Source organism: Schistocerca americana, chromosome 4, assembly GCF_021461395.2.
Source record: "Schistocerca americana isolate TAMUIC-IGC-003095 chromosome 4, iqSchAmer2.1, whole genome shotgun sequence".
NCBI classification, from domain to species: Eukaryota; Metazoa; Arthropoda; class Insecta; order Orthoptera; family Acrididae; genus Schistocerca; species Schistocerca americana.
Genome location: NC_060122.1, coordinates 108,482,118 through 108,495,446, shown reverse-complemented (window position 1 = coordinate 108,495,446; position 13,329 = coordinate 108,482,118). Strand labels below are relative to the sequence as shown.

The window sequence follows — 13,329 nt, the reverse complement described above, 5'->3', positions numbered from 1 at the left end:
ATATAGCATGGAGTGACACATATTACGATTTTTATGAATGATATTTAGTCACTGGACTGTGTATACTACAGCAATAAAATTAAAACATGATTCCTGTGTGCACATAAGAGAGCCAAAATTTAAGTTCTCAGAGAAACAATAAAAGAAAGCTGTTTTGATACATACTGAAACTGGAAACAAGATTTCCATTCTAATTTTGGTGCTTAAGGGGAAAAAAATAGATAAAAAATAAAATAAAAAAAGAAAGCATTTTCGCAAGATTCAACAGTTTCGTGAGGCACTTAAGATCATTGTACACACAACTGTTATTTCATCTGCATCCATACTCTGTAAACCACTGTGAAGTAAGTGGCAGACGGTAAATCCCATTATATCAGTTATTAGGGTTTTTTCTCAGTCCATTCACCTATGGAGCATGAGGAGAATGATTGCTTAAACATGTCAGTGTGTCTTGTAATTAATCTTGTCTTCGCAGTCCCTGTGGTAAGAATACATAGGGGGCTGTACTATATGGCTTGATTAATTCCTTAAAGTTTGTTCTACAAACTTTCTATGCAGGTTTTTGTGGGACAGTTAGTGTCTTTCTTAAGCATCTGCCAGTTCAGTTCTTTCAATATCTTCATGACACTCTTCCATTAGTTGAACGAACCTGTGACCATTTGTGCTGTCCGTCTTTGTTTCTGTTTAATATCCTTTGTTAGTCCTATTTGTTATGGATCCCACACAACTGGGCAATATTCATGGACAAGCTGCATTAATATTTGGTATGCAGTCTCTTTCGTAGACTGACTGCATTTTCCTAGTGTTCTACCTATGAACTGTAGTTGCCATCTGCATTACCTACAAAAAAAGTTTTCAATCCAGTCACAAATGTCACTTGATACCTCATATGATAGTACTTTCGATAATAAACGTAACTGTGGTACAGAGTCAAATAGTTTTTGGAAATAGTGGACTACTGCATCTGTCTAGCTGCCTTGATATAAAGCTTTCAGTATGTCATATGAGAGAAGTGCAAGTTCATTTTCACATGATTCTTGTTTTTTGGAATCCATGATGGTTGGCATGGAGGAGGTCATTCTTTTCAGGATACCTCATTACATTTGATCTCAGAATATGTCAGATTATCCAACAAATTGGTGTCAAGGATATGGGACAGTAGTTTTGTGGGCAGGTGTCACCTGTGCTGTCTTCTGACTACTGGGCATCATTTTTTGTTTGAGAGATCTATGGCAGATTATAGTTAACCTAAGAGTTTGTTCACTTGTAACAGTTTCAGCTGTTTCTCAATGCCACTGACTTTAATATTTATTTCAGTCGTTTTTTTGGGGTATCAGGATTAAATTTGGGCAATACTTTTGGTTTTTCCTTTGTAAAGGAATGTTTGAAAATGGAATAAGCATTTCTGCTTTTGCTTTGTTACTCTAATTTAATTTCTTGTCTTGTCCATGAATGATTGGTCTCTAATTGCCACAAACAGCTGTCATATGTGGCCAGAATTTCTTTGGGTTTTGTAAAAAATCTTTTGACAATATTGTGCTACAGTAGTCATTGAAAGCTTCACCTATTGCTATCTTGACAACCAAACACATTTCATTTAACATCTCTCTACCTGTAGCTACTTTGCTTTGTTTGACATCTATTATGCAGCAGTCTGTGTTCCTTCATGAGCTTATTTACAGTGACTACATTCCATGGAGGGTTCCTCCTGTCATGAAGTATTCTTTAGGGTATGTATCTATTCTATCTGGTAATAATATTATGATTGGGAAACTTACTTTCCAGTAAACTGAGATCATCCCTAAAGTTTTCATTTACATCAGGAGGTGAGTCTTTTGGCTGACAGAAAGATCCAATTATAACTTTATGCTCATACATAATACTGAGTCATGCCCAGATGATCTCGCTTGCAGCTTTAGTTTCTATCTTGGTAGAGTTAAGTTTCTTGTCTACTGCAACAAATACACCACCTCCATTTTGCATTTGCCTATTGTTTCAATATGCACTTGAATTTTCCCCAAAAATCCCACTGCTTTCAGCTTCAGGTTTTAACCAACTTTCTGTACCTGATGTTATGAGGGCTTCACTGACTTTTAGGAGTGTTTAAAATTTTGATACCTTGTTGCAAATGATTCAGAAGTTATCATAATGAGTTATCAGAATGTCTTTCCATTCCCATTCCCTTCACATATGGGGCACGATGAGAATGATTGCTTAAACACATCTGTGCCCATTCTCATTTGTCTAACCTTGTATTCAGGAGTCCTATGAGAGTGATGTGTGGAGGGATATAGTACACTGAAGAGCCAAAGAAACTGGTACACTTGCCTAATGTTGTGTATGGCCCCTGTGAGCATGCAGAAATGACGCAAAATGATATAGCATGGACTCGACTAATGTCTGAAGTAGTGCTGGATGGAATTGACACCATGAATCCTGTAGGGCTGTCCATAAATCTGTAAGAGTACAACAGGGTGGAGATTTCTTCTGAACAGGACGTTGAAAGGCATGCCAGATATGCTCAATAATGTTCATGTCTGAGGAGTTTGGCAGCAGGTGGAACTGTTTAAACTCAGAAGAGTGTTCCTGGAGCCATTCTGTAGCAATTCTGGACATATAGAGTATTGAATTGTCCTGCTGGAATTGCCCAAGCCCATCAGAATGCACAATGGACATGAATGGATGCAGGTAATCAGACAGGATGCTTATGTATGTGTCACCTGTTAGTGTTGTATCTAGAAACATCAGAGGTCCCATATCACTCCAAATGCACATGCCCCACACCATTATAGAGCCTCCACCAGCTTGAACAGGGTGCATGGAGTCATGAGGTTGTCTCCATACTGTGCACATCCATCTGCATGATACAATTTGAAATGAGACTTGTCTGACCAGGCAACATGTTTCCAGTCACCAATAGTCCAATGTCATTGTTGACAGGCCCAGATGAGCTGTAAAGCTTTGTGTCGTGCAGTCATCAAGGCTACACTAGTGAGCCTTTGGTTCTGAAAGACCATACTGATGATGTTTCGTTGAATGGTTTGCGCACTGACACTTGTTGATGGCACAGCACTGAAATCTGCAGCAATTTGTGGAAGGATTGCACTTCTGACACGTTGAATGATTCTCTTCAGTCATCGTTGCTCCTGTTCTTGCAGGATCTTTTTCCAGCTGCAGCAATGTCAGAGATTTGATGTTTTACCAGATTCATGATATTCACGGTACACTCGTGAACTGGTCATAAAGGAAAATCCTCACTTCACCACTACCTCGGAAATGCTGTGTCCCTTCGCTCCTGCTGAGACTATAACACCATGTTGAAACTCACTTAAATCTTGATAACCTGCCATTGTAGCAGCAGTAACTGATCTAACAAATGTGGCAAACACATATTGTCTTATATAGGCACTGCTGACCACTATGCCATATCCTGCCTGTTTAAATGTCTCTTTATTTGAAAACACATGCCTATACCAGTTTCTTTGGCACTTCCATGCATACTCCTAGAGGCCTCACTTAAAGCTACTTCCTGAAACTTTGTAAGTAGCCTTTTATGGGATAGTTTGCATCTGTCTTCACACATCTGCCATTTTACATTTTCCAGCATCTTCATGACACTTTCCCATGGGTCAAACAAACCTGTGACTATTCATGCTGTTCAATATCTATGTTAGACCTGTTGGGTGTGGGTCTCACGCACTTGAGTGATATTCTATGGTGGGTTACTTAAGAGTTTTGTAAGCAATCTCTTTTGTAGACTAATCACATTTTCCTAGTGTCTTACCAATGAGCCAGTGTCTGCCATCTGCTGCACAATGACTGTGCCTGTGTTATTGTTCCATTTCATATCACTACACATTGCTTCACCCAGGTATTTGTATAAGTCAACTGATTCCAGTTGTGGCTCATTTCTGAACATTTAAAGCAATTTGCCAAACTTTACAACATTTTGAAAATTTAACATAACCCAACTGATTATTTGTGCAACTTTTTTCAGAGATTACTTCATAACAGATAAACACATCGTCTATGAGAAGTCTGAGCTTACTATTAATATTGTCTGCGATGCCTTTAATATACTACAGCGAATGTCTGAACACACTGCCCAGGGGCATACCGGAAGTTACTTTTACATCTGTTGATAACTATTCATCCAAGATAACATGCTGCATCCTCCTTACTAAGAAGTCCTCAATCCAGTGACAAATTTCACTTGATACCCTTTGAAAATAAGAGTTGGTGTGCCACTCAGTCAAATGCTGTTCAGAGTCAAGGATGTCACAATAAATCACCCAACAAAAGCCTTCATGTGAAATTTACTTTTTTTTTCACAAGTAGTTGCTTTAAACACTCACTGTAAAAAAGCTACTTGGCTATTCTTTATAATCCTTCATTTCAACAATAAATATGACAATTTTTAAAATTACATGAATGTAACATCACAATAGTGCCATGCATGGTTATTTGTAAAAGGTGACCCTTATTGTTAAGGCCAGCAGCCAGAAGACTAGTTTCATGTCGCTCTCTGCATTAGTCTGTCCTGTGGAAACCTCTTCATCTCTGCACATCTATTGCAGCCTACAAACATCCTACTTCTGCCGCCCTTTCCCTGCTCGCACACACTTCCATCTATATTAACTATTCCTGGATATCTCAGGATGTGATCTTCCAACTGATCCCTTCTTTTAGTTGTATTTCAAAAGCTTTTAAACTCTTCTTGCTGTGTTCCATTCACGTATTGAGTGCAGGAAGAATAACTGTTTGAATGCCTCTATGTGTGCAACAACTATTCTAATCTTATCCTCACTATCTCTGTGTGAGTGATACATAGGGGGTCGTAGTAAAGTCCTTGAGTAATCATTTAAATTGCCCCTTTGGTATCTAACAGTTATCAAAAACATTGTTCTGATAATAATTTCTGGGTATGCAGCCGGATCCCGTCGACATTCTGCCACGATATTTCGGCCCAGAGACGTCCGGCCATCATCAGGTGAGTACACAACTACTGAAGAGCGACTGCACCTGGGCTCTTCAGTAGTTGTGTACTCACCTGATGATGGCCAGACGTCTCTGGGCCGAAATATCGTGGCAGAATGTCGACGGGATCCGACTGCATACCCGGAAATTATTAGAAGAAGAAATACGCCGGGAAAATTTCAGAAGTCACATTGTTCTGATATTTTGCAGGTTTTTGACATATTTACAGTGTCCGCTCTCCATGGCATGTCCTGGACATCTTGAAAAATGATGCTGCAGCTACATTTTCTTGAGGGTTGCTTGATATTGCTTGCTCTTTCATGACATCCATATGTTGACTTCTTTCAGTTAAGTTTCTTCAGGCCAGTTATGTATCTGGTGTGATACCTTTTAAAAAACTATTTTGTTTATTAGTCACTAACAGTAATGTCTGTGGAGAAACCAGAATTTACCAGTGTGCCTGCAGGTCTCTCACTGAGAAAAATGTTTTGTTTTCACTCATTATGAAATTCTCTGTAAGTTCAAAAGATTTCATCAAAATCAAGTGTACACAGTTTCTTCATCAGACATTGGTGTTTAACTATCTCCAAATGCACATATTAACTCTACCATTCCACTGTACAGGGCAGGTCAGAAGTCCCAGTACCCCTGTAATTCTATGTAGTATAAAATGTTATTATGCAGGTTGGTAGCTATGTCCCTTCTTACCTTCATATTTGCATGTTTTCGCAGTTGCAGTCAAGTTTTAATTTGTAGCTATGGCAGATGTGAGTGGTTACAGCTACACTGTTGAGGAGTACTTAGTGACAACTGTGTGAGTGCACAAATCACAACACACAGGGAAGACAATGAGACAGATTGTGAGAGCATTCCAGGAAAGATTTAATGATATGAAAGGCAACACTTTTGGACTGGGAAAGATGTGCTTTTGGTTTTGGCAGTGTTAAAAAGACAGGCTGTGGAGTTGAAGGAAGAAAAAAAAAGTGCCACAATCTCTGCTTCAATTGCACAATCTCATTTGAAGTCAACATGTAAAGATGCTTCAGAATTCAATACACTGAGGATGACAATATGCAATATCGCTTGAAAATAGATCTCAAGCTCAGACCATTTTGACCAATGTTCACAAACAAGTTATTGGCTACAGACCGGAATGAGCGTATTTTAGCATGCTGTGCTTTATTAACTCAATTTCAGGTGTAGTGAACTGTGCCAAGGTATACTTTCAGACGGATGTGCTATTTATCACAACTCACATGCTAGAAATATTGTCATGTGGACCAAAGCACTACCACCTCAGCTTGAGGAAAGGGGCGTCACAGAGTGCATATGGTTGCAGCAAGATGGAGTGCCTCCTCATTACACTCTTGCAGTGTGTGTGTTTCCAGGACAGTTGTGGTTCATCAGCAGTGCCAGCTCCCTTGAAATGGTCATCAAGAAGGCCTGACCTTACCACACTTGACAACTCATTTTGGGGAGTCATTAAGGCACATATATCTGAATGTAATTGTGCTATAAAAACATTGCACAATGCTGTTGAGGATGTGTTCAGCACCACAACACTAGACATACTAAAAATATGTCAAGAAGAATATGGTGAACATATCAATTCACTGGACACTTAAACACAAGTAAGTACTTTTTCCAAAAAAACTCTAATCAATTAGAATCACATTTGATTCAAGATGTGTATGTGGCACATACATGGTTCAAGAACCAAAAGAGGAGGCTCTACACATGGAAATCATCCCTTGGGTCACACAAGAAATGATTTTCAAGATGGAGGAGAGAAGAAAATTTAAAAAACAAGAACACTGAAGATACAAGAAAGATGTACCGGTGGTTAAATAATGAACTGTGAAGAAAAACAGAAAAAGAGGAATATTATGCAGTTGAAGAACTGGACAGGAAGGGAAGATATGACTTACTATACAACAGAGTAAAGACATGGGATTAAAACAGAGCAGGAAGTGCTGCTGCTGCTATGAAAATTTTGAGTAAAGACAAAGAGGTAGTGTACAAAGATCATTACAATGTCCTCCAGAGATGGGAAGAATATCTAAAAGAACTGTATGGCACAGATCACAAACCAGAAACTCTGGAACTTGAATGATGAGAAAGGACCAACCATCATAATGGAAGAAGTAAAGTCTGCCATAGCTGCAATGAAAAATGGCAAAGCGGTAGCACAGATACAATACAGGGAAAAATATTAAAATGCTTGAACCAGGATGGAATAAGAGAACTATATGACAGTGGTCTACATCTACATCTACATCCATACTCTGCAAGCCACCTGACAGTGTGTGGCGGAGGGTACCCTGAGTACCTCTATCGGTTCTCCCTTCTATTCCAGTCTCGTATTGTTTGTGGAAAGAAGGATTGTCAGAAAGCTTCTGTGTGGGCTCTTAATCTCTCTGATTTTATCCTCATGGTCTCTTCACGAGATATACGTAGGAGGGAGCAATATACTGCTTGACTCTTCAGTGAAGGTATGTTCTCGAAACTTTAACAAAAGCCCGTACCGAGCTACTGAGCGTCTCTACTGCAGAGTCTTCCACTGGAGTTTATCTATCATCCCCGTAACGCTTTCGCGATTACTAAATGATCCTGTCACGAAGCGCACTGCTCTCTGTTGGATCTTCTCTATCTCTTCTATCAACCCTATCAGGTACGGATCCCACACTGCTGAGCAGTATTCAAGCAGTGGGCGAACAAGCGTACTGTAACCTACTTCCTTTGTTTTCGGATTGCAGTTCCTTAGGATTCTTCCAATGAATTTCAGTCTGGCATCTGCTTTACCGACGATCAACTTTATATGATCATTCCATTTTAAATCACTCCTAATGCGTACTCCCAGATAATTTATGGAATTAACCGCTTCCAGTTGCTGACCTGCTGTTTTGTAGCTAAATGATAAGGGATCTATCTTTCTATGTATTCACAGCACATTACACTTGTCTACATTGAGATTGAATTGCCATTCCCAGCACCATGCGTCAATTCGCTGCAGATCCTCTTGCATTTCAGTACAATTTTCCATTGTTACAACCTCTCGATACACCACAGCATCATCTGCAAAAAGCCTCAGTGAACTTCTGATATCATCGACAAGGTCATTTATGTATATTGTGAATAGCAACGGTCCTATGACTCCCCTGTGGCACACCTGAAATCACTCTTACTTCGGAAGACTTCTCTCCATTGAGAATGACATGCTGCGTTCTGTTATCTAGGAACTCTTCAATCCAATCACACAATTGGTCTGACAGTCCATACGCTCTTACTTTGTTCATTAAATGACTGTGGGGAACTGTATCGAATGCCTTGCAGAAGCCAAAAAACACGGCATCTACCTGTGAACCCGTGTCTATGGGCCTCTGAGTCTCGTGGACGAATAGCGTGAGCTGTGTTTCACATGACCGTCTTTTTCGAAACCCATGCTGATTCCTACAGAGTAGATTTATAGTCTCCAGAAAAGTCATTATTCTCGAACATAATACGTGTTCCAAAATTCTACAACTGATCAACGTTAGAGATATAGGTCTATAGTTCTGCACATCTGTTCGACGTCCCTTCTTGAAAACGGGGATGACCTGTGCCCTTTTCCAATCGTTTGGAACGCTACGCTCTTCTAGAGACCTACAGTACACCACTGCAAGAATGATGAATGGCCTGAGAACTTTCTGACAACAGTAATGATTCTATTACCAAAAAAACAAGGAACCAAGAAATGCAGTGAGCACAGGACAATTATCCTCATTTCACATGCAGCCAAAGTGATGTTAAGAATACTTAATAAGAGACTTTGTAGCATTACATGAGTATGTCCAATATAGTCGGATCTACTTTGCATCACATGAATGTAGGGGAGTTGAAAAAAGCAGTGACCCATGACATCATATCAACTTGAAATTTTATTTATACATGCAATTCATTTCTAAATTTTATTGATTATTTGCAGAGTAAAGAATTTGATTATGTACAACATTTAATAGATAATGAGTTTTAATGAGATAGATATAAATATGTTTTGACATAGCAAATCACCTTGTTGCATTATGCATGATATGTTTTCTCTTCTGCCGTGCTGCTCGAGTGCGCGATCATGTAGTCATTGAGTGCAGATCTGCTGTAACTTTCATGAATGGGCATAGAATTGTTAATTTACAACCCAAATTGATTTAAAAATTATTCAAGGGACCACAGCTCAACTTTGGTGCAAACAAATTGCGCGCGAATTCTCAAGTATCAGCGCGGAGTTTCAGATATGTGGCTGGATATTGGGCATTATCGTCGCGTGTAGGATTCAGTAACATTAACCGCAATTTACAGATGTTAGCTTGATAATAACTATCAAAGACTTATATGAGTGGCATAGTAATTGTATTGATGCTTAAAGCAAGTGAGAAGTGATTTACTGTCGGAAAACAGCAAATATCAATCATTGCATAGTTAGCTTGTTGATACGTAGCTTAGCGACTCATAAACGGACAGTGATAGAATTACTGAAATGATCTTTTAAGCATCAATGACCACTACACACACATCAGAAACTAATTACTCTAATGGTGAGTGACTTCTGGATTGGATGAGTCTTTTTTTTATTTCAGCTAATTGGTATTAATAAACTTCTTTCGAGGTTGAAACTTCATCAATGGTGTCATGCTCATTCAGTTTAGTAGAACGACAGATAGTACTAGCTACACTACTATTTATAGTTTTAAAAGAAAAGAGAGCACATACCTGTTTTTATTCTGAGAAATGTTTGTACTTCAGCCATCAGTCTTCTCAAACCAGAGGCACGAGTGACGCTCCCTTACGGCACTATGATATTGTGAACCACCACACACATGTGCCCCCTTCTCACTACATTTCGGCATTGAAAACCATGAGATACAGCCGCGGTATGAAGAAGGAAGAAAGAAGAGGAAAGATCAGTGAAAGAAATGGAGCAAAGAGAGAAGTGAAGGTCACAACTTGAAAAAGTAATGGAGGAGAATCTTGGCAAGGAGCAGTTTGGCTTTAGTTGGAATACGGGCACCAGAGATGCAATAGGGCTCCTACAAATATTTGGAGAAAGGTTTACTGAAAAAGGGAGAGACCTCTATATGTGCTTCATCGATCTATAAAAGGCATTTGACAATGTGGCTTGGGGCAAGCTGGCGACTATAATGAGGGAAAAGAGAGTGGACTGGAAAACCAGAAGACTTGTAAACTCGTATCTGAATCAAAAAGCCTGAGTTTAAGTGAGAGGAGAAAGTACAAACTGGATTGGACTAAGAAAAGGAGTAAGACAGGAATGTTGTCAATCACCTACTCTTTTCAACTTCTACTTGGAAAATATGATTGACCAATGCTTATTAGATGACAAAGGAGTAGAAATTGGAGGAAGAAGAGTAGGGTGTTTTAGGTTTACTGATGACTTGGTCCTTCTGGCCACAGGGGAAAAATAATTACAGGATTTAATGGAACCCACTGAAGCTAAGGGAAAAAATTATGGAATGAAAATTAACCAAAGAAAACAAAAGGAGGGAATAAAGAAATAAAAATTATGCTGAATGGTGAAATATTAGAACAGGTGCAAAATTTTAAATATCTTGGAAGCAGGTTAGGCACCAACTGGAACTGCAGCACAGAAATTAAAACAAGGATATCAATGGAAAAAGAGGCATTTTATAAAATAAAAGGAGAATTTTCTGCAGCAGTCTGGACAGAGAACTGAGGAAAAGACTCATAAAATGTTTTGCATGGAGCGTTCTTCTCTATGGCACTGAAACATGGACTTTGAGGAAGAAAGTCAGAGAAAGGCTGGAGGCTTTTGAGATGTGGACATGGTGGAGGATGAAAAGAATAAGTTGGATGGACAGAGTAAGAAATGAAGAGGTACTGAGAAGAGTGGGAGAGAAAAGACAGTTACTAGATGTAATAAAAAGAAGAAAAAGAAATTGGATTGAGCTCATATTACGAAAGAATGATGGACTGATAAAAACAGTGGTAGAAGGTTATGTAAAAGGGAAAAAGAAGCGAAGAAGGAAGAGATTTCAGATACAGGATGGCTTGATGGGTGGTACAACATACAGCAGCCTTAAGAAGGAAGCAATAGATCGCAGGAAATGGAGAGGCAAAGGACCTGCTAATTTAGCAAAAAACTGATGACGATGATGTGTATTGGGATTTCTTGCCCACCCTGTGCAATGCATGAAAGACCTGTTTTGGATACGGTGTGAGTAAAAAATTGCTACGTAGGCATCCTTATTTGCCCTGATTGCATTGACTTGATACTCATGATCACTGCATTAGATGTAGGCATATCACGGAGGCAGTGGAAATATTGCACAGTCTGGCTCAGATTTCAGTTCTCTAATAATGTACCATTTCTTCTAGTGATTCCAATTGCAGTTCTGTTAGCATGTGTATTGCACATTAATGTGAGTCATATCAGTGAGCCCCTATCCTCACGGTACAGCCCTAAGTTACTTTGACATCTTCTGTCAGATCTGCTTCATAACCACAGACACTAAATGAGAACTTTACAGAAGGTAACAACAGAGTTTGTATGCTGTTTCCTTAATGGATGCACTGCACTTTTCCACATTCCTGCTATGTATCAATAGTTGTTTGCTAGTCATGCACATCTTCATGGTACAATGCTAGGTCTGCTTTTAACAATATTATGAAATCGAAAGTTGCCACTCACCATATAGTGGAGCTGCTGAGTCGCAGGTAAGGGCAACAAAAAGACTTTCACAAATAAAGCTTTTGGCCGACACACACACACACACACACACACACACACACACACACACACACACACACAAACACAAACACACAAGCAACTGAATGTGGTTTCAGTTGCCTGAGACTACAGTCGTGTGTGAGAGTTTGCATATATGTGTGTGTGTGTCTATTGTTAATGATGGCCTTACTGACCGAATGCTTTATTTGTGACAGTCTTTTTTTGTGCCTGTCTGTGACTCAACGTCTCCGCTATATAGTGAGTAGCAGCTTTCCTTTTCATAATATTGTTACATTCCATCCTGGATTTTCCATTGTTAGGTTTGCTTTTACTATCACTGGTGTTCATGGTGGTCAGAACTGTTTTACTGTTGCTGTACTTTGTATTGACAAGACTAATGCTCCAGGAATCATAGAGACATTGTTGCCCACAAAATTTTAATGTCGAGTGAAGCAGTACAGGCTTTTTCTGGTAATGCCATTGCAAATCTTCTTACTGATTTTACATGTTCTTGCTGTCTGACATTGTTTTTTGGCATAATGTTTGAAAATTTTGAAGATGTGTCAGTTCCCGTAAGTTTACCAGTAATGTTGTAATCAGAGATTATTGACTCATCTCCCCTTTTTCATGAGCATTATTTTGCATTTATGAATATTTCATAGAGCGGCATGATGTTTAATGCCCTTGGTGATCCTGCCTCCGTCTTAGTCGTTCGGAAGCCACTTCTCTCGACTTGTTCAACATCTACATACATATCCACAAGACACCACATGGTGCATGGCAGAGTGTACCACTAAGAAAACACAGAAGAAGCTAAATACGTAACTTGGCACTTTCCAGGTCTGTACGAGATGACAGTAGGAGCCTGACTGACTCTTACTATTCTCCTCATGTCTCCCCTCAAACACTTAATGTCACTCTTGACGTGTTGAGCTTACTTTGTCTGAGCTTCAGAGGCATTTTGCTCCTTAGTTCAGGGTCATATCCATAAACCCAACTTTCCTCACCAGTGGCAAGTTTGGATTGTACTGAAGCAGTTATTTAAGTTCCCAGCAGACTTCCAAGCAATGTTCCTTCTGATTGCCTTGAAGCAGTCATGGTGTAAACCTGTCTGCAAGCCTTCTCATCTTTAATTCTTCTGACAGAATATGCACACATGTAGCATAACTCTAAGCTGCAACTTATTCCCTAGATTAACTTCTCATGGTTGGGATTCACAGTCATATAATATTTCTTAAAAGACGTCATAGTCGCCATTTACTGTATAAAATATTTATTGTTACTATTGCAATTTTGGCCTTATGGCCATTTTCAAGTAACACTGCAAAGTTACATTCTGTCAGAATATAAAACAATCTGACAAGAGTACATGTCGTCATCAAAATGCAGCCTTTTGACTGTGGGAGTCCCACAAGATCTGATGAGTAAGACACTTATTACATCATAATATGTTCTAATAATCTTGTATGTGTGATAGATTACTAGAATGGTGGTAACATTGACAGTCCAGTATATACTTAACAACATATTACAATGTAATAAGTGTCATACTCATCAGATCTTGTGGGACTCCCACAGTCAAAAGGCTGCATTTTGACTATGACATGTACTAA

At 39.2% G+C, this 13,329-nt stretch overlaps 1 protein-coding gene across 1 annotated transcript in view; it reads right to left on the bottom strand.

Annotated features, from left to right (window-relative positions):
* The window catches only part of LOC124613288 (protein kinase domain-containing protein ppk32), a 717,316-nt gene that overhangs the window by 65,471 nt on the left and 638,516 nt on the right, over positions 1–13,329 (bottom strand). The window contains exon 15 of the mRNA XM_047141982.1: positions 4,674–4,679. Within this exon, the coding sequence (XP_046997938.1) occupies positions 4,674–4,679 (6 nt within the window). The remainder of the gene's footprint in view (positions 1–4,673; positions 4,680–13,329) is intronic.